At 34.9% G+C, this 26,998-nt stretch overlaps 2 protein-coding genes across 2 annotated transcripts in view; one reads left to right on the top strand and one right to left on the bottom strand.

Moving 5' to 3' along the window:
- The window catches only part of LOC129906452 (pleckstrin homology domain-containing family M member 1), a 143,271-nt gene that overhangs the window by 97,929 nt on the left and 18,344 nt on the right, over positions 1–26,998 (top strand). The gene's annotated exons all lie outside the window — the stretch shown is intronic.
- On the bottom strand, positions 1,483–3,963 carry LOC129906453 (uncharacterized). The gene is made up of 2 exons (XM_055982242.1): positions 3,003–3,963; positions 1,483–2,771 (listed from the first exon to the last, which is right to left on the bottom strand). The coding sequence occupies exons 1-2, from the start codon at positions 3,709–3,711 to the stop codon at positions 1,606–1,608; spliced, it is 1,875 nt and encodes a 624-aa protein (XP_055838217.1). The 5' UTR covers positions 3,712–3,963; the 3' UTR covers positions 1,483–1,605.

Genomic DNA, 26,998 nt, shown 5'->3' with positions numbered 1-26,998 from the left:
CTTAACCCTGGTGTCAAGCCGACTGCTATAAAACAGCCGTTTCGTCAGGGCAAAAGCACTTCCAGTCATCACAATATCGCTGAATTTTGTCAAAGTCACGTTGCAAGAGAATTCTGATGACTTCAACTTTTGGAGCTGTTCTGTACGCAATTAGATCGTCGGCATACGCAATTGCCTGAGTTAGACTTCCTATCAGATCGCTGGTGTAAATACTAAAGAGAATCGGTGAGTTCACCGCTCCCTGTTGAAGACCATTTTTAATATTAAAAACTCCAGTAGAAGTTACATTTTCACTTTTGACAACAAACGTTCTACCATTGAGCATGTCATAAAGCATATATAAAAGTGGTTTACTTATACCAAGTCTTGTTAATTAAAAAAATAATGCAGGTGGCCATGGCACAGAGGAATAAGTAGATGACTTCAGAGCCAGACATCGTGGGTTCGAGCCCAACGGTCGGCTCAGAAGTTTTTTCTAAATCGCCAGCTTAACTGAAGCCACCTGTGCGATAATATGAGACAATTTTCAACTATGTCTCCTCCTCTGTGCCACGTAGTTCTATGTTATATGTTCTTTCTTTGTGTCTATCTGTCCTTCTCTTTGTCATTGTCTGGTGTTGTCTCAGCCAAATGGCCTCAGTTGCCGTGCTGATAAGTGTCAGTAGTTCGTACATTCATGTACGAAGTACTATGTAATATGTATATAATAATAATAATAATTAAAAATAGAGACCTTTTTACCAAACGGTGTCGAAAGCTTTTTCCAAATCAACAAGACAGGCACCCGTGCACTGTTTTTTAGATTTGTTCCACTGAATATCAGATACAAGTTTAGACGCGGCATGAATAGTATCATGTCCTGCCTTAAACCCGAATTGATTATCCGGTATGATATTGTTGTCCTCAGCCCACTGAGACAGAGCCCTATTGATAACTTTTTCAAATACCTTGCTGATACTTGGAAGGAGACTTATCGACCGGAGATGTGCCGGATTGGAGTTGTCCTTTCCCTTTTTCGGTAGAGGATGTACCACTGCTGTTTCCCAACGCTTTGGATAATATGCATTATTCAGAGCGTTGTTGAACAGAGTGGCAAAAATGTCAATAGCTTCTTGCGGTAAATGTCGTAGTACAATATTGGATATACCATCGACTCCTGCTGACTTCTTTTTCTTTAATGAATCGAAGATGAGCTTGAGCTCTACCTTCGTAACTAACAGGGTGTTAGCCCCAGCATGCTCGGCGATGATGGCGTTTGCCAAGTGCTCTTCATTAAACCCGGTAAAACCGCGATTCTCAGATCGCCATTGCGTAATATCATTACGTAGATAAAAGTGATGAAGGTCATGGTTCGGGTTAATGCTAGCATTAACCTTGCACACTTGCTGGAAGGCAGCACCCACCGCCTCTACTTTCTCTTGCGGATCTTCCATTATAAAAAGGTCATCGTCCAAGATGGCTTCCCCTGGACTTATGCCTGCGCACAGTGGTTCCATTTGTATGGGAAGTGCGGTCAAAACTCTAAATTTAACTAAAACTGATGGAAACTAAATTAAATTATTAAAAAACTAATTTTTTACATAAATTATTTTATTTTTAATAGAATTACAACAATAAATTTAAAATCTCCTTGGATAGAGTCGATTTTTGATTTTTTTTTAAATTTCTTTCGTTAGAAAGCAATGGGTCCGAAGTTAATAATAGCCTATTTAACAAATCCGTGTTTGTTGACGTCCTTGATGTTTTTCGGGTGTTTTTCGAACGGAAAAACTTCACATCTTTGTTTTTGGCTTCAGCTGCCTCCTCCGTAAATTGCCCTATAGGCAATATTGAATGTTTTACTATTTGGCCGCCATGTATTAAAACCTTGTGCACTGAAGCTGGCAATGGGTACCAAGGATACTCCGCAACAATTTCTCTGGCTGTTTCTTGAGTGTATTCCTGGAATATCTCAGCATTTATTGCAAAACAGCTTGCCAAAGTTTTCAAAATTACAGCACATCTTTCTATTACTGACTGTTTTACTCCAGTTATTTGGGAAGATACAGATGGGTTCGCGAAAAATCTGCGGGCAGTATTTCCATCATTGGAATTGCCTCCACCTTGTTTTGGCTTGTCGACTATCAACCCAATTTGCCTGAATTCTCCTTGGATACGTTTTTTTTGTGCGTCCATAAGAGGCTTTTCAACACTTCCCGTACGCCATTTTTTAAAGTCCAACCTATAGGCTAAATGAATGAAGAACTCAAAAAACCTTATCCATGCATGGAGTGGAGATATGCCGAAATCTAAGAAATCTTCATTTATCGTTCTTTCTAACGAGCTTTCAATGTCGTTCATATTGGAAGGTTTTGCTCCACAAATATAACAAACTTGTTGTGAAGCCGTATGAGACAAAGCGTTGCATACCTTACCGTCAACCATTGTCAGTTTAAGTATATGCTTTACTCTGATAAAACGGTCGGATATCTTTATAACTGTTTCATTCAGTTCATTTATTTGGGTCTGTATATACTCTTGCTCAGTTCGGCTCAAGTCTGCCGTTTCTTTTTTCAATTGAAAACGTATTGGTCGACAGTATCGAGTTGATCCTGGCCGAGGATTATGCCATACAATTTTCTTTTCAGAACCCATTTGCGAATAAAGTTGTATTGGAACATATGAAGTTATAAACATGTCCGAATCGCTGAATTCGCCGGATATTCTTTGCTTGTACTCAGACTGTCCACTGCTTCCATCAAAGCCCCATTTGCCGATTAGAGTAAGATGACCTATATCAAGAATTCATTAAGCCACAATGAAATTATATTTTTAAAAAGACGAACACAATTTTTTTCTACCTCATGTGGTTTTATTCAGACGAGCGACACTATATATTGGCAACTAAAGTTATCGGTTGCAACAAACATCACGAAACACTTTTTCTATTAACACAGCTAAAAAATGAAGGGACAAGTTTTACAACATAACACAAAACTTTGTTTTTTAAATTTTTTTATTACCGAAATCATTCTCCAAATTTTCAAAAATTTCTTGTTGAGATTCTACGATGCGTTCAGCTGTATGATTAAGAAGCCCTTGAAGCGAAACTTCAGCCAATGAATCCGTTATTTTAATTGTTTGAAGTTCTGGGTAACAATCTTGTTTGGCTTTAAGAACTTTAACGTAGCTTGGAAAAACATCGACTTCAGTTTTTTGGTTTACCAAGTTCCTGATGACTTGGTACTGATGTTTTGACAATTTTGCCTCAACCAAAAGCTTCAAAGCATCATTCGTGTCAAGTTGTTTAATTTGAATATTTTCTTTGGACTGACATTTTTTCAAAGCACAAGCGATATCTTCATCTACGATGTCAACGATCTCTGCAATACGTCTCCTTTTTGTCCTAGATGAGCTTTCCAAAAATGGCTTTTTTGGTCTGCCATGAGGTTTTTGTGAGATATTCTCATCTTGTTGTTCTTGTACAGCACTAAAATCTTCCTCGACATCAAGCCAAGCACTGTTTTTAGATAAAAGTACGTTTTTCTTCTTTGAGCAGGCCTCCCACCTTCTTTGAAAGCATTTACAAAGATTAAGTATCTTTTTCTTAGCTTGCAAATCTTCAATTTTATGAGTTTGCTTAAAAACCGTCCAAGTTTCGTTGGCTTTTGCAGCACTGCCAACTTTTTTAGCCGAGTACCAAATATTAAAAATATCGATTCGCTTGGTCATATTGATTGAATCTAAAAAAAAAGTGGAAATCAGTGTTTTATAACGGGTCAAAATTTTTAGACGTGCGCCAATCTGCGCTCAATAAGTCATATATATTCTGAAAGAAGAAAAATAGCACTAAATTTTGATGTGTAAGAGATAACCGGCATTTAGCGGCATATGCTGTTTTTTTTCCTCAGAAAAACACGAAAAATGAGAAAAACACAAAAAATGGATAAGTTCTAATGCATGTACAAAAAAAAAAAAAAAAACAAAATAAAAAAAAAACTATCAAAATGCCTTCATGATATATTTTTTTAATATTCCAATCACCTTTTTTCCAAAATTTACTTTAAACACTCTAAAAAATTGATTAATGCGAACTCGTATTTTCAGATATAATTTTTTTTCTAAACTGCGAAAAACTCTCAACTTCGTGACGCGACTGAGAACCAACAACTAATTACACTGTGCAAGTCGAAATCCTTGACAGGCGCGCGAATAACTGTTTCGCCCTATTTCGGACCCGAGAAATCCATTGGCATCATTAGTTTTTCGATTTATCGGTACGACTTCGAACAAAATTTTTTATGAAAGTTTTTTCAATTATTTTGAGAGTTTCCCACTGTTTTTAGTCATTTTTCAACCAAAAACAATATTTATATTGCTAATAATTCTGCTCAAACGTTATTAGCTGCCAGTAGAAAGACATTATAAACAATTTTGAACAATTTATTTGAAAATTTAGTGATTTTTTTTGAAAAAATTTAAAAAAATCGAAATATTTTACATTGTTAATCGTTTTTTCGCTGTTTTTGTTCTCTTTTGCACAAATACATTGCATGTTTTCCATTAAAAATTAATTTAACTGTTAATTTAGCGTTGGTTAAACTTCGACAGTCTATCGATAGCATCGATAACAAAAAAATATCGAGTATATCGATACTTCACAAAACTATCGATAGTTTCAATACTTCCAAATTATTTTACCACAAGGCTACCGATATTATCGATAGCTTTGAAATTAATTAAACACAATTTGAACTACAAGTTGAGTTTTCGTTTGACATTGGATAAAAACAACGAATTAACATAGTGTTTGGTAGATATCGATAGTTTCCATTATCGATTGTATCGATAGTTTTGAGAAAAAACTATCGATAATATCGGTAATCTTGTGGTAAAGTAATTTGGAAGTATTGAAACTATCGATAGTTTTGTGAAGTATCGATATACTCGATATTTTTTGGTTATCGATGCTATCGATAGACTGTCGAAGTTTAACCAACACTAAATTAACAGTTAAATTAATTTTTAATGGAAAACATGCAATGTATTTGTGCAAAAGAGAACAAAAACAGCGAAAAAACGATTAACAAGTAAAAAATTTCGATTTTTTAAAATTTTTTCAAAAAAAACACTAAATTTTCAAATAAATTATTCAAAATTGTTTATAATGTCTTTCTACTGGTAGCAAATAACGTTTGAGCAGAATTATTAACAATATAAATATTGTTTTTGGATGAAAAATGACTAAAAAAAGTGAAAAATTCTCAAAATAATTGAAAATCTTTCAAAAAAAATTTTGTTCGAAGTCGTACCGATAAATCGAAAAACTAATGACGCCAATCGATTTCTCGGGTCCGAAATAGGGCGAAACAGTTAATCGCGCACCTGTCTCAAAAAAATTTTTCAAAAAACTTGCACAGTGTTATTAATGAGAAATCTTACTGTCACTTAGTTGTCCCGTTATCATAGATAATTACTGCATCAAAAATAAACAATTTGATAAACCTTAAAATTTTGACTTATGACCTATGGGAGGAACCACTGTGCTGCGGTCAGAAGTACGTCTCTGTTTTCCACAGTTCTCTGGAGCTTAAGACACGGAAGCTCGTTTTGATCATTCCGTCTAAAAATTTTATTAATCTGCGGAAACATACTCGGATCGCTAGAATTAATGGCCCGAATTTTGTTGTCCCAATACAGATTAATAGACAACCTATAATTTTCTTTGATCAACTGGTTGATGTTTTTGATCGACGCACACTGGGGCAGCTCCATAGAGATCAGTGCGCAAAAGGTCACTTTTAAATGTTGTCGAAAGAAGAAAAAACTTTTTCTTTTCTGAAAGTATACAGTATTTATGATATGAAAAATCCATTTTTTTTTTATTTTCATGCCTTGCACTATGTTAGACACGCGATCAAAATTGATAAGTTCGTTGTGAAATTTGCAATTGGGAAATAGTACATAAATAAGTTCCTTTTGTTTTTTTAATAACTTTGTTATTTATTGTGGCATTTAAAATATAAAATATGTCCATGGAAGGTAAAGATGTGAAGATTAATTTTTTTATTTTAAAAATGAAAAAAAGAATTCTTGTAATTAATTAAGGGATATGAAGTGCGAGTGTTATTTTTTTGACGTTGTTTTAGTTTTAGTACAATATCTTCCGTGGCGGCAAAAGTTTAGCAAACCTAATAATTGGCGAAGACTAAGACATACTTCCTTAGTATGAATGTGAAAGCAGAAGTGCTAAACTTCTGCCGCCTATATTTTTTTTTCATTTTTGAAAAATAGTGTTCGCGATGGGGAAAATACGATAATTTAGGCGACAAGAATTGATAACGGTATTTTGTAGAAGAGTTCAATACAATCATTTTTTACTATGGAAGGGGGGGGTCTATCTCCCCCCGTTTAGGCGGGAGGGGCAATTTTCCAAAATATGACGAAAAATAAAAAAAATTATTAAAAAACAACGGCAACACTTACAGTTATGAACGATACTTTTTTCAAAAGCCAGAATTATATACTTGATTCTAATTTTTAAATCAAATTATTTAAATTAATTGTTCTCTAAATAATCAACTAAAAAGTCAAAATTTGGGAAAAAAAAATAAAAAAAAAAACACATTCAATACTATTTTTACCAAGACTGTGAATTTAAATATGAAATTAATCGATGAAATAAACTGCCTCAATTAATTTCTTATCAAATTCTGAAAACCATATGCTTCTATGACTCCTAGTTTTTGAGAAAATTGAAAATTAAAAAACTACCTTTTTATCACATTTGTATTTTTTAGCTGTTTTCGTTTTTACACAAACATAATGCTTGCAAGCAGTATGCCCCCTAGCAACCCCCCTACTTAGGCTTACTATTATAATATTTCGGGTGGGTGCGATTTTGGGTTTAGCCAAATTTTATTTAAAATTTAAGTTTTTCGAATCCAAAAGAAACTTTGTACATACCCAACCTTGCCCCCACCCCAAATCTTTTATTGTGCCCAAGCAGGGGGGTTGCAGGGGGATAGCATGCGGGACAAAGAGGGTCCCAAAAAGGGAGTTAAGTTAAAAAGGTGTTAATATTAGCGAAAATAGCCAAGAAAATGAAAATCTTATACAAAGATAATACTCTTATTTTCAATTTTCTCGGAAACTAGAAGGCATTGAAGCAAATGGTTTTCAGTTTTTGATAAAAAATTAGTTGAGGCAGTTTACTTCATCGATTAATTTCATATTTAAAGTCACAGTCTTGATTAAAATAGTATTCAATTTGTTTTTTCAAATTTTTTTTCACAAATTTTGACTTTGAAATCGATTATTTCAAAAACAATTGATTGAAATAACTTGATTTTAAAACTCAAATTAAGTGTACAGTTTCTGCTTTTGAAAAAAGTATCATTTATACCTGTAAGTGTTGCCGTTGTTTTTTAATAGTTTTTTTTTTATTTTTCGTCATAATTTAGAAAATTGCCCCTCCCGCCTAAACGGGGGGAGATAGACCCCCCCTCCCATAGTAAAAAATTATTGTATTGAACTCTTCTACAAAATACTGTTATCAATTCTTTTCCCCTAAGTAATCGTCCTCGTGCCTTTTTTTCCTGTGTAAACACGCAAGTTTATGTTCAAGCAACTTTGTCTTTTCTTAGTGAAAATTAAATTTGAGCTCAGTTTTACTATTTTACATAACTATTAAACACAAAAAGTCTATTTAGACTCTTCAAAATAATTAATCGCACAAAACCACTACTTTTGCCCCACTGTGCGACGACTGGTAATTCGAAGCTTCTTTCGAAATTGTATAAAATGATCAGATCACAGTGTAGCACTGTGACTGATGTATACTCACAGTGTAGCACTATGAGTATAAGTTGTTTGATTAATGTCAAGGTCCAGGTGAAACACCAAGATCTTGTAATTTTGTGATTTATTCGCTTGAAAATTCAAGTAAAAGACCAGAGTTCAGTTAAGTGACTGACCAATAAATTTTATTCAACCATTCATATTTATAGTTAAAAAAAAGCTTAGTTTACATATTTTCAATCAATAACAAATATTCAAAAATAACAAAAAAAAGAAAATAACAAGAAGCGCGCGTGTGAGGAATTATATTACAAAAAAGTATTTAGAATTTAATTTGGGTTAACAACCCTTTTGCTGACTGTGCAGAAGGCATAGCAGTCAGTTGTATGAATTTATGCTTTTGCTGACTGTGCAGAAGGCATCGCAGTCAGTTGTATGAAGTTATGCTATGAATAATTAAAAATTAATAATGATGATAAACATCCTGCCCCGAGCTGATGATCCATGGGTTCATCAGAAAGAGAAAAAAAAATTTATTTAGAGAATGAAAAAAAAAAAAAAAAATTTGAATCCTACACTGATATTGTGTAACTTGATGAACGTGGGGCTGGTAAAGGTGGTGACGATTGTCTACGGCATGATGAATTTCGATGAAGCATTTGCAAATGAGGAATCCAATTACTGCGAGTGTGATTAGTAATCCAAATGCACTCATTACTATGTGGGGTAGGTTATGGGTATGGATTTGGTTTGGCAGGGTAAGTTGTTGCAGCTTGATTTGTTCTCGGATCTCGTTAAGCTCTTGATTGAATGAGTTGGTGGCTGATGGGTTGTATTGGATTGCTGCTAGGCGAAAAGCATCTTGGAATTGTACCTCATCAGTTAATCTGGTGTATGAAGATTGAACATTGTAAGAATGAATTTGTTGACCTTGAAGAGTTACGTGGATGTTTTTAGCCACACAATTAGGTTGAAGCTTCAATATTCCATTTCCTTTTAATGCTATAAATGAAGTTTGGTGGTTGCAAACCACATTAAGCTTAGTTTCTTCTTTGACTGCAAATATCCATTGATTTAGTTCGGGAATTTTTGTCCACACTGAGCTGGTCTTGATTATGACTAACTCACATGCTGATAGATTTGAGTTATTGTTGAGTAAATTGATCTCGCACATGCTAAAATTTGCTCCCGATTGGTATACGGGATGAGTTTGCCTGCATAAAAAGTGGTCCCCATTAGTTGTGCTACATGCAGAAAGTTCTGTTAGTTATAGGATAGTAATGATCGTGATGAGCACTTGCAGCTAAGAGTTGGATTGAGGGTTCTATGGTTACAAGAGTTTTATTTGTAACTGCCGGAATGGGAATCACCTCAAATGCTATGAATTCTTCTAATCCAAGTAATGGTAGCTCAATCTGAAAGATTATGTGATTTGAATTGATGTGTCCCTTGACAGTCATCAGCTTGTAGATCTGCACTAATTCGTCTGTTTCAACTGGAAACCGGAGACCTGATGTCAGATGATTTCTTATTTTACCCATTTCAGTCTTAAGTTGCTGATTTGTGATTAGCAGATGGTTGACTCGTCCTTGATTGTGTCTGATAAAACGTCCGCAATAGATGTCTGCGTTCTTGGTATGTTGATAATTATAAGTGTAGCGTGGGTGCACCATGATAGAAATAGTTCTTTTACCTTATCTTGATATAATTCTTCAGTAACATTATTTATGCAGTTAACTATTTGACCTAGTTGGATATCAAGTGCATGTTGCCTTTCAGCCATATCTTCTTGACTTAATTTCATAATGTTGATTGTTGAATCTAAGATCGAAGTGTGATTTTTAAGGAGTTTCATTAAATGTTCTTCGTTCGAATGGATTCCTTGCAGTTGCTGAGACATTTCATCAGCGTATTTTGAGTCAAGAATGCCAAAGAGGGTGTTCGCTATATTTCCAACAATGTCAATGGCACCTCGCTTGGTTCTTCTTGTTGAGGATTTGGTTGATGGAACTAGATTGTCTTCTTCTAATTCGTGTTTAATTAATCGGAGTTGCTTGCAGAGATGTTCTAGTATAATAGTGCTGTTGTCTAATGCTTGGAATTCTTTATGATATGGTTCAAGGTTAAAGTAAACTACAAGGTTCCATGTGTTGTGCACCAGACTTATCTTTCCGTGTCGCTGGAAATGAATTCCAGGGGCGGAGTTGTTGAATCTTAGGACCTCAACGTCACTGGCGAATATAGTTGGAAGAAGGAGACCGATTAACAATAAGGTTGTAAATAAGTTCGGGTTTGTCGACCGCGCCTTTCTTTGAGTTGGTGTTGTTTTTGAAGATTTTGATGAAGAGGGTTCATTAGAGTCAGCATCGTCATGTCTACGTTTTCGTTCGGATGAAAGAGTGTCTGTCTGGGATTCGGATGGGGTTTCACTGTCTTCTACATGTGGTGCAAGTTTGTGTATTGGACGCCGTAGAACGCCAGATTTTGTTCGTACGTCTGCAACACGCACCAAACCGTCATTTCCGTGATGTAGCCTTTCAATTCTACCTAAAGGCCATTTCATGATGGGAGTATTGTCTTCCTTCATGATGACCACGGTGCCCAATTTGATGTTTTCAGATTTTGCCTTCCATTTTGAACGATGTTGCAGTTGGTTTAAGTATTCTTGAGACCATCGATTCCAGAATTCTCTTTTTATGTGGGATACTAACTTCCATCTTGTACATAGACTTCCTTTAAAAGGTTCTGCTTTACTATCGACAACTGCCTTCAATGAGTCCCGAATTAAGAAGTGACCAGGTGTTAATACTGCCAGATCATTTGGATCGTTGGACATCGGTGTAAGAGGTCTTGAATTTGAAATTGCTTCTACTTCTGTAGTTACGGTGCAAATCTCTTCGTATGTTAATGAAGCTGTCGCAATTTTGCACTGTAGCAAGTGTTTTGCAGATTTGACAGCTGCTCCCATAATCCTCCAAAATGTGGAGCTCGTGGCGGAATTAAATGAAAATCAATTCCCTTGGCACTGCAGAATGTTGTTATTTTGTTTTGTGCTTGTTCTGCATAGATGGTTGTTTTGAGTTCTTGTAATTGAATTAGTGGCATTGTCGCAGAACAAGTTTGTGACGTGGCCACGGCGACTCATAAATCTTCGCAAAGCTCCAAGAAAAGCATCTGTGGTTAAGTCACTCACAACTTCAATGTGAACAGCTTTTGTGGCGAAACATATAAGGATATGGATAAGTAACATTTTTGCGGTCGACTTCCTCTTGTTCGGTTATGTACCCATAGTTGGCCGCAAAAATCCACTCCTGTTTTGATGAAGGGACGTGCTGGTTGCACTCTTGCTGCTGGTAGGTTACCCATCATCTGAGAATACATTTGTGGTTTTGCTTTTATACAGGTTGTGCAATGCTGGATTATAGCTCGGGCAATGTTTTTGCCCTTTATTGGCCAAAATCGCTGTCTTGTGATGTCAATCACAAGACAGCCTTGTGGACCAATATGGTTGTTGTTGAGGTAGCTCTGTCATTAGCATTTTAACAAATGGATGTGAATATGGCAACAGCATCGGATGTTTGCTGTCATAGGGTAAATTTGATTCTTGAAGTCTGCCTCCAACTCGAAGAACAGCATTTTCATCTAAAAACACTGCGAGTCCCTTCAAAGGACTTTCTTTTTCTAGTTCCTTATGTGCTTTAAGGAAACGTATAACCTCATTTTGGTTTTCTCTGATGGATTTTATTGTGGGTATAAATTTTCCCGACTTCATTAATTTGGCATATCGAAGGCAGTAGGTTACTATCCTCTTAAGTTTGTTGAATGAATTAGAATGCTTAATCCCTTCAAATATGTCTTCTGTATTGTCATTATTCATGGTTACTAAGGCAATCTTTTTCTTCTCATCTGACCATGAGTTGCTGCTTTTGTATGGAGGTGGCCAAATCGATTCTGAACCATGTAGGAATCTGGGACCATATTTCCATAATGTATGATCTTGTAGTTTTGCTGGGGGGGGATATACCTCTGGATAGAACATCTGCTGGATTTTCGCCTGACTGCACATATCGCCACTGATTGGTGCTGGTTAGACCTTGGATGCTGGAAACTCGATTTGCAACGAAAGCTTGGATGGATTTAAAAAAAAAGCAAAAACTGATAGAAAATGAACATCCACATCGTGACTACGGGGGAATAAAACAAATTTTTTCGAGTTCACTTTAGAAAATATTATTAATAAAGTGTCAAAGGTATACCTACACAGGGTACTTCTTGCAAAAAGTCTCAATGTGAAAATTTTCAAACTCATTTTATGATGCAGAAATCATAGATATTGGCTTCAAAAATTTAGTTTATAGTTTTTTTTTTTTCTGAAAAAATTGCCTTTTGTAGGAAAAAATAAATTATTTGGTTTTGTAATTTTCCCACTTTTTTCAAAAGGTGGCCATTGCAGTTATTACTTAAATTACAAAAATGGCAGGAATAAAACTTGAAAACATAGATACATCAGTTTATAATTTGTACTCATTTACGGCCATATTATTCACTAGTTTAAAAAATACATCTGGATGTAAGGAAATTCAAATGTCAAAAATAAATCCAAATCCATAATACTATCTTACAGAGAAAAAAACATTTTTAACTATTTTTAACTATTTTCATAGTTAAAATCATGATAACTTTTTTGGATTTGGATTTATTTTTGAGATTTGACAATTTTACATTCAGATGTATTTTTTAAACTAGTGAATAATATGGCCGTTAGGGTTAATTTCATATACATATACATACTTCATGTAGGTATTGAATAACTTATTAAAAATAACAGTTCACCTAGTGAATATTGCTGGTTAATAAATTGTTGGATGATAAAGATTCTTCTCTTGGATTGAAAAAAAAACATGATTTTTGGACACGAAAACATTAAAACATGATTTTAGTTCAAAAAACATGAAAATCATGCTAAATCATGATTTCTGGCAGCCCTGTGTCCGAAGACATGTCGAGGAACTTGAAATTTACTTAATTCGTGGAGACATTGGTAATATTTGCTCCACCTGGTAAACATTTCTTCTGGAAGAGAGGCATCCCAGTCATATTTGAGTTCCCATATTTCTTGCAGAAAGAGCTTTGCGATAATCACGACTGAAGCGACTATTTCAAGTGGATCAAAAATTCGTGCTTTTGCTGAGGCCACAGTACGCTTTGTGAACCTTTTTGTGGGTCTGCAATTAGTTTTTATACAAAGACATCAGACTTAGGCCGCCATACTAGACCAAGGGTTTTGATTGCCCCTTCATTATTGTCATCGGAAAAAGGAATTTCTTGATCTTCTAATGGAACGTTTGCAAGTAATTGCTGATTGTTGGAGCACCATTTTTTTAATTGGAACCCTCCCTCCCGCAACAATGCTAATAGTTGGGCTTGAATGTCTTTGGCTTCGAGTTAGCTGTCTGCGCCTGACATAACATCATCGACGTAAAAATCTTTAAGCAAAACTTGAGAGCCTAAAGGATACTTTGAAGAGTGGTCTTCAGCTAAGGCTTGGAGGCATCTTGTGGCGAGATAAGGAGCTGAAGTAGTTCCATATGTAACAGTGCAGAGCTTATAGCATTTTAAGACTTGGGTTGGCTTGGGTCGCCACCATATTAACTGGAAGTTTTGATCTTCTTCTCTTACGCGTATTTGTCGATACATTTTTTGAATGTCGGCCTTAATGACGAATTTTGGCAATCGAAATCGCAGTAATATGGTGAACAACGTATCTTGAATAGTTGGTCCCGCATACAGAATGTCATTAAGGGACAGATTTGATGATGTCTTCGCCGAGGCGTCAAAAACGACTCTTAGTTTTGTGCTACTGCTGTCTGGTTTCAGGACGCAAAAATGAGGCAGAATATAATGTGGCGTTTGAATAGTTTTTGGATCAATCTCAACCATATGCCCTAATTGGATGTACTCGTTCATGAATTCAATGTATTGATCGTATAATACTTGGTTTCGTTTTAACTTATGCTCCAATTCATGGAATCGGCTCAATGCTATATCACTAGACGCTCCTAGTTTCTCTGTGGTGTCTGCAAATGGTAAGTTGACAACGAACCTTCCAGCTGTATCTCTTGAAGTTGATCGGTTAAAATATTCTTCACATCTTTTTTCTGCAATGGTACGTTTTGATGTGGAGTAAGGTAATTCTTCTAACTTCCAAAATTTGCTAATGGATTGTTCAAGAGATGCTTCTTCGGCCGTGTATATTCCGCATATGCTGGTTGTTGGCGACTCTTCATTAACCTTGCCAGTGACAATCCACCCTAATAACGTATTTTGTAATAGTGGAAGATTTCTTCCTAACTTAATTTGCCCAACACAGAGCAGTTGGTGGAAAAACTCAGCTCCTATAAGCAGGTCAATGTGACCTGGCTGATGGAAATGGGGGTCGGCTAGTTTTATGTTGCCGGGAATGTTCCACGCAGTTATCTCAAATGCTTTTGTTGGCTGAGGAGCGACTATTTGATGCAACACGACTGCTTCCAGTCTGGTGGTGAAGTTAGTAGTAGTAGAATGCAAACTTATATTTGCTGAATCTTTTGTGGATTTTCCGACCCCTTGAATGATCATGGGGCGAAAAGATAACGGAATATTTAGTTTCCGAATCATTCGTTCTGATATAATGTTGATTTGTGAACCAGAATCCAAAATTGCACTGCAGTTAATAGAAGAACCGTCTTGGCCAGCTAACTTGATGATGACTGTATGATGATGACTGAATAGAAGAACCGTCTTGGCCAGCTAACTTGATGATGACTGTACTCAGAAACACGTAGCCATTCTTCTTGTTTTTGCTTAAGGCTGCTAAAACCGAGTTTTCACTCCCAGATATATTATCTGTTTCTGGTTTTGACGTCAAGAGAAATTGCTGATTGTCAGAATTTGATGTTGAGGGACCCAATTTTGGTTGAGCTACTGTTGACAAGTGGACCAACGAGTTGTGTTTTTTTGAACACTTTACACAACCTCGTAGCTGGCAGTTGTAAGAGATGTGTCCAGATTGGAGTCATTTGACACATAGATTGTTTTTTCTTACGTGACTTAGCCTGTCTGAAGGTGTAAGGTTTAAAAAAGTGCGGCACGCGAATAACGGATGTTGAGCTTTACACATTGAGCAACTTTTGTTGCTTTGTTGTAACTCATATTTCGTCTTCTTTCGGTATCTTCTCTCTTAAGGCCTTTAACCCCAATTGCTTCTAATGACTGAAAACGGGTTTCTACGAATCTCAGAAAATTTTTCATTGTTTGTACATCTTTAGGATTGCTCAAAGAATGCTCATATAGTGTAAGAGTTGATCTGTCTAGCTTCTTCGTAAGTATGTGAAGAAGCATTGGGTCCCAAGTATCAACTTCTATCCCAAGATTGCGAAGGCCATGCATACACTCTTGAATTGTGTCATGTAGACCTTTTACTGCTGAAGCCGACGCCGATTCTGAGGAGTGACTTGATTGTGATAGTAGTCGGTTGAGGAGAGCGGACACCTGCAGTCTGGGGTTGTTGTACCGTTCTTGGAGTAACTTCAATGCTGACATGTAGTTGTCATCAGAGAGACCCACATGTCTGATTACGCGTTCAGCTTCTCCAGTTAAATTTGTTTTAAGATAGAACATTTTTTCACAATTAGACATTGATCGCTTGTCTACCATTTCATTGAAAAGGTCATGAAATTGAGACAATTTTAAATAATCCCCATCGAATTTAGGTAGAACAATTTTTGGCAGACTCATTTTTGTAACCGTATTATTTGTTGTTCTTTGATCTACCAAAGTGTCTTCCTGTTGTGCAAGCTTGATTAAGGCACTCTGTACCTCTTGCTCCAAACGAATTAGTAACGATGAAACGCAAAACTATGATACGCACGACTATGATACGTGTAACGATGTTACGAATTCAAATAATACGAACTTTTTTTTTGTGTTGTTTTTGATCTGGCAACAGTAAGAGGAACGTTGTGAAATAATGACAATAATGAAACACAAGATGTCGTCGGTTCAAAGGAAAAACTCACTAAGTGCTACTGAAATCCTATGTAGTTAGTGAGTTTTTCCTTTGGACCGACGATGTGTAATCAGATTGGTCAAACATTAATAAATAAACCAAGGAGAAGATGGGATTGGTTGAAATTTTTTTGATGAGGTTTCAGAGAATATGTATGAATACGAAAAAGAGGTCTCAGGTCAGATGTATATGTACATGGGTTTGACAACTCATGTTTGTAGGAATAATTTTAGAGAAGAAAAGAAATAAAACTGGAGGGATATGCTTCCCTTTGAGGCAACTAAACTGGTACAAAATAATGTACATTTGGGCTTTTGTGGACCTTGTAGGTTCTGATATTATGTGGAAATTTTTTTTCCAGATTTAGGTAGGTACTGTCCGTGCATCTGTGGGGTTGAAATTTTTGAAGGAGTTTTATGTGAGTTTACATTTTTTTAATGTAAGTACCCCGCATCAGTAGATGTACTTCAAACTTGAAACTTTGCTTTATGAGACGTTGTATGGGTTTTTTTTAACAAAAAAATATGTAGAATTCTTTTTTCCCGTAAAATATTCTACATGCCGGTAAAATAATTATTGGTATATAAATGAAGCTAATTGCAATATTGCTGTGATTGAATGGACTCTCGGTCTAACAATAAAAGCACGCATTCGCCCGAGTGTATCTTCTAGGTGCCTACTATGAAATTATGTAGGTACCTACAAAAAACGTTTTATAACATCATAACATGATTTCTTAGCGCAATAAGTTCGAGATGTTAAAGGACAACGGCAAATTGAAGGTGCTACCACCAAGCCTTATATGTGGAGCTAAAGGTATTCCACGGGTCGCAACGCAACCCGCTACCGCTCTCACAACCCACCTTTTTTGTTTAAAAAAATTTTAAAAATTCTCATGTAAGTTTTTAAACTATCAAGCAAGATTTTAAGTCAAAAGTAATTCTACCAATCTAATAACTTGACATATTACAGTACCTACTTAAGAAAAAAAGACGCAGCACCACCCTTTGCTAAAGAGGTCAGAGACATACTAAAAATTATTTAAAAAAAAATAAACAAATTTGTATTTCAGTTTCAGTTGTTTCAATTTGGTGGGGGAGTTTCATTTTTGTTATTTATTTATCGAAGCAATCACCAATAAGAAATTTGAATTTTTTTTTGTAGGTCCGCAAATTTTTAAATATGTATTTGAAAAGTAATTTCTATTGGCTGGTTATTTTTATTTATTTAAATTTAAAGAAAACCCCCACCTTGCGGAATCTACCGAAATGTGAACATTTTGTTTCTTTAGTTTGTTTTTTTTTTTTAGTGAGGAACTAACCTCCTTACGGAAAGGGTCTGCATATTTTTTCGTTATAAATAAAATCCGCGAATGGGTCGCATGTATTTGCTCCCAAAGCAAATGTATCCTATATTTTATTCAGGACATTGTAAAATTATTTTTTTTTAAGAAGTAAGTAGGTACTTTATATAAGAAATACTTATTATCATTTTAAATGGTCTGAGGATAAGAATTAGTTGCTTTGAGAAAAATCACAAGAAAAAGTTTTAGGAGCCTTAGAGCCACTTCTTAATTTGTTTAAGAAGTAAATATGTAAAAGGTAGGTATGTACATATGTATATTATACAAGGTGATTCAGGAGGAATCGAGGAATGTGCCAAAAATCTAGAGCGTGTGGATTAGGTCGAGACAAGAAAAATATCGTTTATTTCGTCTCGTTTAGCGGGGAGGAGCAAATTAAAAAAAAATGACTTAATTTGTTAATAACGTGCTGTAAGGGCATTAAGGCAATAAAATTATTTTATTTTAATGCAAAAACAATAAAGCAAGCAGGTTATAATAAAAAAGGGGTTTTTAAATCATAGGTATTCTGTGATTTTTAAAGGTTTCAAGAGAATTATACCATTAGATAGTACATATTTGAATTCTCTTCTTTCGTATTTGTATTTTCTTGTCACTAATTTATTTTTGGGATGTACATACATTATTATTTGTTGTTCGTTTTTCATTAAAAAATTGCGGTTTTATTCACTTAAGGCCCTTACAGCAAGAATCCATGAGCGGTGGTAGCCCCCCAAGTAGTAAGAAAAATTCTTAGGTAAGTTTTCAGGTGTTATCCAATGAAAAATGATGATCAATTCAGGGCTTATCCAAGTCTGAATGTTTAAAAAAATAATAGACGAAAGGTATCGTATATGCTTAGTAAATTAATTTTTCAACAAGTCCAGCCACTTAAAAACCAAAAGTAAAGAGGTTTTTCTTTAAAGTAGTTTTGTTTTTTTTTGTTAATTTCTCAGTTTTCTATTTTTGTCTTAAAACAAGTAAGACCATTAAATTTGAAAAACTAAATTAGTACTTAATTAACTAAAATTTGAAAAAAAATTAATTAAAACTTTTTTTCGAATTTTTTTTTGAAAATTTTGATTTTGAGAATTATTTTTAAAAAACAATACCATAAAATGGCTTTATTTAAATTTTTTTTTTTTAACTAGGGTTTTGGCTTTACAAAACAGTAAAGCACATTTTTGTTGGTCTAAGCGTTGATTTCTAATAATTTATTTTTCAAATTAAGTAATTTTTTTTTAATTTGCTCCTCCCCGCTAAACGAGACGAAATAAACCCTCCCCTTCCGTTCGATATTTTTCTTGTCTCGACCTTATCCACACGCTCCGACCTTATCCACACGCTCTAGATTTTTGGCACATTCCTCGATTCCTCCTGAATCACCTTGTATAATATACATATGTACATATCTACCTTCTACATATTTACTTCTTAAACAAATTAAGAAGTGGCTCTAAGGCTCCTAAAACTTTTTCTTGTGATTTTTCTCAAAGCAACTAATTCTTATCCTCAGACCATTTAAAATGATAATAAGTATTTCTTATATAAAGTACCTACTTACTTCTTAAAAAAAAATAATTTTACAATGTCCTGAATAAAATATAGGATACATTTGCTTTGGGAGCAAATACATGCGACCCATTCGCGGATTTTATTTATAACGAAAAAATATGCAGACCCTTTCCGTAAGGAGGTTAGTTCCTCACTAAAAAAAAAAACAAACTAAAGAAACAAAATGTTCACATCTCGGTAGATTCCGCAAGGTGGGGGTTTTCTTTAAATTTAAATAAATAAAAATAACCAGCCAATAGAAATTACTTTTCAAATACATATTTAAAAATGTTCGGACCTACAAAAAAAAATTCAAATTTCTTATTGGTGATTGCTTCGATAAATAAATAACAAAAATGAAACTCCCCCACCAAATTGAAACAACTGAAACTGAAATACAAATTTGTTTATTTTTTTTAAATAATTTTTAGTATGTCTCTGACCTCTTTAGCAAAGGGTGGTGCTGCGTCTTTTTTTCTTAAGTAGGTACTGTAATATGTCAAGTTATTAGATTGGTAGAATTACTTTTGACTTAAAATCTTGCTTGATAGTTTAAAAACTTACATGAGAAGTTTTAAAAATTTTTTTAAACAAAAAAGGTGGGTTGTCAGAGCGGTAGCGGGTTGCGTTGCGACCCATGGAATACCTTTAGCTCCACATATAAGGCCTGGTGGTAGCACCTTCAATTTGCCGTTGTCCTTTAACATCTCGAACTTATTGCGCTAAGAAATCATGTTATGATGTTATAAAACGTTTTTTGTAGGTACCTACATAATTTCATAGTAGGCACCTAGAAGATACACTCGGGCGAATGCGTGCTTTTATTGTTAGACCGAGAGTCCATTCAATCACAGCAATATTGCAATTAGCTTCATTTATATACCAATAATTATTTTACCGGCATGTAGATTATTTTACGGGAAAAAAGAATTCTACATATTTTTTTGTTAAAAAAAACCCATACAACGTCTCATAAAGCAAAGTTTCAAGTTTGAAGTACACCTACTGATGCGGGGTACTTACATTAAAAAAATGTAAACTCACATAAAACTCCTTCAAAAATTTCAACCCCACAGATGCACGGACAGTACCTACCTAAATCTGGAAAAAAAATTTCCACATAATATCAGAACCTACAAGGTCCACAAAAGCCCAAATGTACATTATTTTGTACCAGTTTAGTTGCCTCAAAGGGAAGCATATCCCTCCAGTTTTATTTCTTTTCTTCTCTAAAATTATTCCTACAAACATGAGTTGTCAAACCCATGTACATATACATCTGACCTGAGACCTCTTTTTCGTATTCATACATATTCTCTGAAACCTCATCAAAAAAATTTCAACCAATCCCATCTTCTCCTTGATTTATTTATTAATGTTTGACCAATCTGATTACACATCGTCGGTCCAAAGGAAAAACTCACTAACTACATAGGATTTCAGTAGCACTTAGTGAGTTTTTCCTTTGAACCGACGACATCTTGTGTTTCATTATTGTCATTATTTCACAACGTTCCTCTTACTGTTGCCAGATCAAAAACAACACAAAAAAAAAGTTCGTATTATTTGAATTCGTAACATCGTTACACGTATCATAGTCGCGCGTATCATAGTTTTGCGTCTCAAAGGCGCTTTCCCGCTCCAAACTTATGTATCTGGCTGAGTCGTAGCCGATGCTCTTTGGGTCTTCTGAGCATTCCCAAATTGAGTTATGGATGTCCTCTGCTTTGGAAGGTTTGTGGACGTCCGTCTTAGTTGTCTCAAGAGTTTTTAAATTAGAATTAAACTCTTCTCTGTATTTTTCATAGATTTCCTTTACAGAGTGATAGTAATTCTTTGTATAATACGGATGAGCTAATTCTGTTGGAAACTCATCACGTATTATTGAATCTGTTGATTCAAATTTGCTCCATAGCTCGTCTATGGTAGCTATCAACTTTTAATAGTACGGAATTGTTTTCCGTACCTGACCATCTTTTTTGTAGTTGGAGATGACCCTTTGGATAGAGTCTCCAACATCTTTTTGCATAATCGCCTTTTCTTCCATGGTAGAATATGATTCGACGTTTAAATAAAAGGATTACCTTTTACCTCTGACGGGGGGAAGCAATCGCTGATGTGATTGTAGTTTATTTTTTTTCCAAATTGCCCCTTACCGCTTGTGGGGGGAGACAATCGCTGATATGACTGTAGTATTACGAGATTGCCCCTTACCTCTGGTGGGGGGAAGCAATCACGTCGGGGTCACCAAATGTTAATTCGAAGCTTCTTTCGAAATTGTATAGGATGATCAGATCACAGTGTAGCACTGTGACTGATGTATACTCGCAGTGTAGCACTATGAGTATAAGTTGTTTGATTAATGTCAAGGTCCAGGTGAAACACCAAGATCTTGTAATTTTGTGATTTATTCGCTTGAAAATTCAAGTAAAAGATCAGAGTTCAGTTAAGTGACTGACCAATAAATTTTATTCAATCATTCATATTTATAGTTAAAAAAAAAGCTTAGTCTACATATTTTCAATCAATAACAAATATTCAAAAATAACAAAAAAAAGAAAATAAATGAAAATAACAAGAAGCGCGCGTGTGAGGAATTATATTACAAAAAAGTATTTAGAATTTAATTTGGGTTAACAACCCTTTTGCTGACTGTGCAGAAGGCATAGCAGTCAGTTGTATGAATTTATGCTTTTGCTGACTGTGCAGAAGGCATCGCAGTCAGTTGTATGAATTTATGCTATGAATAATTAAAAATTGATAATGAAGTTACGTTAATATGAATTTGAATTTAAACAACGACTTCAGTGTTCTAATCTCCAGATCGTGTGGGTCGGTAAATCGCCGGTATAAACGTTTAAGTCTTGTCAATAGTCCGCTTTTTTGTCTGTGGAGTGCGTCAATAGTCGCGTTTCGGTAAACGTTATTTTGGTCACGTTCTTTGTATTTAGGTATCGTTCTGTTCATCGTTTGTAGGATGGCATCGTCCATTTGTTGGAGATAACCATCAATCTCACTGTTCGACAGATTTCTGTCGTTTGGAGGGGCTATGTTGTTCGAACGCAGTTCTCTTGCTAAGGCGTTGGTGAAGCGTGGCCAGCGCATCTTACCGTAGTTGTAAGAATGCTCCGGTACATACTCCTCCAATTCCACAAGTTCGTTCGGAAGCTGTATTGCGGCGGTGAGTCCGCAGTGGTCCCTGTCGTACTCAATTGTACGAAGGCAGTTTCTTGGGTGTTGGCCCACAGAGTCTGTTATTGTCAGTCTCGAGTCTAGAAGCAATAAATCCAGAAAAGAACCGCTTCTTGGAAACGATGACCTTTCAGTAGCCAGCAGATCAACAGTAGCCAGCAGATCAATATTGTTTTGACTCATCCAATTATACAGATGATTACCTCGCTGATTCTGTATTTGATTTCCCCAATCTTTGTGTTTGGCGTTCAGATCACCGGCCATGAGGATATAGTTTTCCTCCAAATTCAGTCGTAGGACTTGAAAAAGTTTTTCGAGTTCTGCCGTAAAGTCAGCTGGTTGAGGTGCTTCTGGCGCATAAGCTGCTACTGCATACACCCGCTTTCCATGTTGAAGAGGGATGCATACAATGCACACCTCCAGCGATCGAAATTTTCGCACTTCACTATTGTAAATTACCTTGTAACTAATGCCTTTACGTATGAAGATTGCAACACCGCCCCCTTGAGTGGAGTCGGGCCGGTCTCTTCTTACGATATTGTAATTAATATTTGTCAGTTTATGTTTCTGGTTAAGCCATAAACACATCAGGACATAGATCTTTCAACAATTGGAAAAGGTTAGCTCTGCGTTCGACCCTAATCAGTGAATTTACATTCACAGCTAGGATCCTAAGGGGCCTGTCTGACAGCGCGCCCATTACGACCTAGGTTGCGTTAAGCTAGGCAGTTGAGTGTAGATATGATCTACCCTCACTGCCTGCTCCCTTATCTGGCTTTGAAGCCCTGTTAAGTGTGCTTGAATGCTCAGTAACAAGGTCAAAACCTCTGATTCTGCCGCCGGTGCTTTAGGCACGGAGGCCTGTTGGACAACCTTTGGTGGCTTTTGTGTCGCCTGTGTACTTTGCTGTTCTGGCAGTTGTTGTTATTGTTGCTGCTATGGCTGTACTTGCTGCTGCTCTGGCACTTGTGCTGGCAGCTGTTGTTGTTTTTGTGCAACTTGTGCAGGCAATTGTTGTTGTTGCCGCTGTTGCTGCTGTTGTTGTTGTCGCTGTGGTTGAGGGACTTCTTGTTGCTGCAGTTACTGTTGTTTTTGTTCGGCTGCTTTAGCGGCTTCCTTGTCGTCGAGTGCTTGTATGTCTTTGGCTCTGCGTGCGTGTTGCAATTTGTTGCAATTTGATTTTTGAAATTTAATTGAAGATTTTTGTGAACAAAAAAATTTTTTTTCAAAAATTTTGCTTTAATTTCATAAATTTACTTATAGTAGGAGATCCCGCCATAGGCCGACCTACCCTCATCGTTATACCAGTTGAGAGTTATATTTTCTGAAAGCTAGTGTCTAAGGAAATAAATTGCACATGGGTTGCCAAGCGATATCCTGTCAAGGCATAGGGTTGCCAGGCCTTAAAGTTCATTTTTGCAAATTTTTGAAAATGCGACCCTGCTTAAATGGCAAGCCTAAGAGTTATAAAAAAAATATAATGTCATAGGCAATTTAATTTAAAAATTTTAATTTTCAGGATTTTTTAAAATTTGAAGTTTGAGTAGGGTAAACAAAGGTAAATTTAGAAAAAAGGCAAAAATCTATTTTCTAAACAAAACGTGATAGAAATAAAATTGAAATTGGAATCGATAGATATTATAAAAATATAAAAGCCACACATACAACAAAAAAATGTAAAAAATCTACAACTCGAGATATAGTCTTTTTAAAGTCATGATACTCCAATTCGATATTTGAGAAAAAATTCACCAAAAATCAGAATGAACGATTTTTTAAATAATTTTTATGTGATAAGTTAGGAAAAATAAAATAACTTGACACGTGTCTGTCAAATTTTTAATTTAACTTACCGTTTTTGCGAGGGGATTTTTTGAAAAGGTGCTTATTTTCATATTTCAACATATTAAAGGGAAAAATCCCGTCATGGGACGACCTATCCACCTCATTATACCAGTTGAAAGCTATATTTTCCGAAGGGTAGTGTCTAAAGAAACAGTTTGCACATGGGTTGCCTAGCGATATCCTGTCAAGGCATAGGGTTGCCAGGCCTTAAAGTTTATTTTTGCAAATTTTTCAAAATGCGACCCTGCTTATATGGCAAGCCTAAGAGTTATGAAAAAAATATAATGTCATAGGAAATTTAATTTAAAAATTTTAATTTTCAGGATTTTTAGAAATTTGACATTTTAGAAGGGGAAACTGAGGTAAATTTAAAAAAAGGTCAAAAAGCTATATCCTTAACAAAGAGTGGTAGAAAAAAGATTGATACTGGAATCGATAGATATTGTTAAATTATATAAGTCACACATACAAACCAAAAATGTAAAAAATCTGCTACTCGAGATATGGACGTTTAAAAGTCAAAACCGTGAAATTCGATGTTTGAGAAATAATTCACCAAAAATCAGCGCGAAAGGTATTTGAAATAATGTTTATGTTATTAGAGAGCATAAATAAAATAACTTGACACGTATCTGCCAAATTTTTGATTTGACTTAGTTTTTGGTTCCTGTGTATTTTTGAAGAATAACACCGAAACAGTGAATTGAATTTTAAAAATCTGTAATTCTTCAAAAATACACAGGAACCAAAAACTAAGTCAAATCAAAAATTTGGCAGATACGTGTCAAGTTATTTTTTTTATGCTCTCTAATAACATAAACATTATTTCAAATACCTTTCGCGCTGATTTTTGGTGAATTATTTCTCAAACATCGAATTTCACGGTTTTGAGTTTTAAACGTCCATATCTCGAGTAGCAGATTTTTTACATTTTTGGTTTGTATGTGTGACTTATATAATTTAACAATATCTATCGATTCCAGTATCAATCTTTTTTCTACCACTCTTTGTTAAGGATATAGCTTTTTGACCTTTTTTTAAATTTACCTCAGTTTCCCCTTCTAAAATGTCAAATTTCTAAAAATCCTGAAAATTAAAATTTTTAAATTAAATTTCCTATGACATTATATTTTTTTCATAACTCTTAGGCTTGCCATATAAGCAGGGTCGCATTTTGAAAAATTTGCAAAAATAAACTTTAAGGCCTGGCAACCCTATGCCTTGACAGGATATCGCTAGGCAACCCATGTGCAAACTGTTTCTTTAGACACTACCCTTAGGAAAATATAGCTTTCAACTGGTATAATGAGGTGGATAGGTCGTCCCATGACGGGATTTTTTCCTTTAATATGTTGAAATACGAAAATAAGCTCCTTTTCAAAAAATCCCCTCGCAAAAACGGAAAGTTAAATTAAAAATTTGACAGACACGTGTCAAGTTATTTTATTTTTCCTAACTTATCACATAAAAATTATTTAAAAAATCTTTCATTCTGATTTTTGGTGAATTATTTCTCAAATATCGAATTGGAGTATCATGACTCTAAAAAGACCATATCTCGCGTTGTAGATTTTTTACATTTTTTTGTTGTATGTGTGGCTTTTATATTTTTATAATATCTATCGATTCCAATTTCAATTTTATTTCTATCACGTTTTGTTTAGAAAATAGATTTTTGCCTTTTTTCTAAATTTACCTTTGTTTACCCTACTCAAACTTCAAATTTTAAAAAATTCTGAAAATTAAAATTTTTAAATTAAATTTCCTATGACATTATATTTTTTTTATAACTCTTAGGCTTGCCATTTAGGCAGGGTCGCATTTTCAAAAATTTGCAAAAATGAACTTTAAGGCCTGGCAACCCTATGCCTTGACAGGATATCGCTTGGCAACCCATGTGCAATTTATTTCCTAAGACACTAGCTTTCAGAAAATATAACTCTCAACTGGTATAACGATGAGGGTAGGTCGTCCTATGGCCGGATCTTAGACTATTATGCCAAAAGATTCTCTCGGCAATTAAAGCAAAACAACTATACAGGGTGTCCCAAAAGTCAACGTGGAAACGAAAACGGTTTCGTGTTTCAGAACCTTTCAGAATACAAAAACTTAAATAATATGGAAAAATTACGGTTCATTGAATTAGAGTCATGTAAAATTTTTTAGTACTTAGTTGGGCAAAAAAGTAATATTTGCTTTAAAACTTATGCAGTTCAGTTAAAATTTTTGAATGCATTTGGTAGCAGGATTTATCAAGTTTCGGTAACAAAAGAAAAAAAATGAGAAAACTTAAGATTTGTAGTCATGATACATGAAAAACCGTCACAGGGTGACCATTTTTTCGATTTTTTTTTCGAATGCCCATAACTCACAAATTATATGGCTGCGATTTTTTTTATTATTTTTCTGATAACAGTCACCACCTTCCCTATCTACCGTTTCCGTTTCGATGTTGACTTTTGGGACACCCTGTATTTGAGTGAAGGACAAACTTCCATCGTTAAGGCGATAAATGCAATTTTCTCACAAATTGACTTCAAACACAAAAAAAATTATTTGAAGGCAACGGCCACACCTATAATATTTAAATATACATTTTTAAAAAGCTAGAAGCTTATTCATATTTGTTAAATTAAAATTAAGTAAATTGAAGAAAGGTTTTTTGAAAAAATGGTAATTTAACTCAGATTTAAAAAAAAAAAACTATTGAAAAATTTTAACATGTCCTTTTTAAAACTTTTTTTATCATAAAATGCATTTATTTTTTTATTCTTTTCAATTTTTTTTTTTTTTGTCACATTTATTATGATTTTAAATTATGAAAGGAAATGTCAATATGTATTACAGTTTATGAAAAAATTAAAAAGTATTTCACTTTTGAAGAACTTTTTTTAATAGAAGTTTTTTTTTTGACAGGAGGAAATCTTCAAAAGACACTTGGCAGTATTCGACACCAAGTAGTGTGGGACTCTTAACCACTAAAACCACCTCTTTATCAGGACCAATCTTGAGAGATCGACATCAGATTTTTCTTTCTTAACTTTGTAAAACCATTTTAGGGAAGTTTAAACTTTTAATACTTTCCCATGTTTTTTTAGACCATAAGCTCATGAGGCTTGGTTCTTCTTAATCTCCCAACATGGCTTCTTGTATTCAAGACGGACACCATTTCAGAATTTGTATGACTTTGCAGTCTCTGATTATGCGATACAGCGTATTTTTTAACAACTTCTGTAACC

This window comes from Episyrphus balteatus, chromosome 1, assembly GCF_945859705.1.
Source record: "Episyrphus balteatus chromosome 1, idEpiBalt1.1, whole genome shotgun sequence".
Classification (NCBI taxonomy): domain Eukaryota; kingdom Metazoa; phylum Arthropoda; class Insecta; order Diptera; family Syrphidae; genus Episyrphus; species Episyrphus balteatus.
This window is presented reverse-complemented; position numbering and strand designations above follow the sequence as displayed.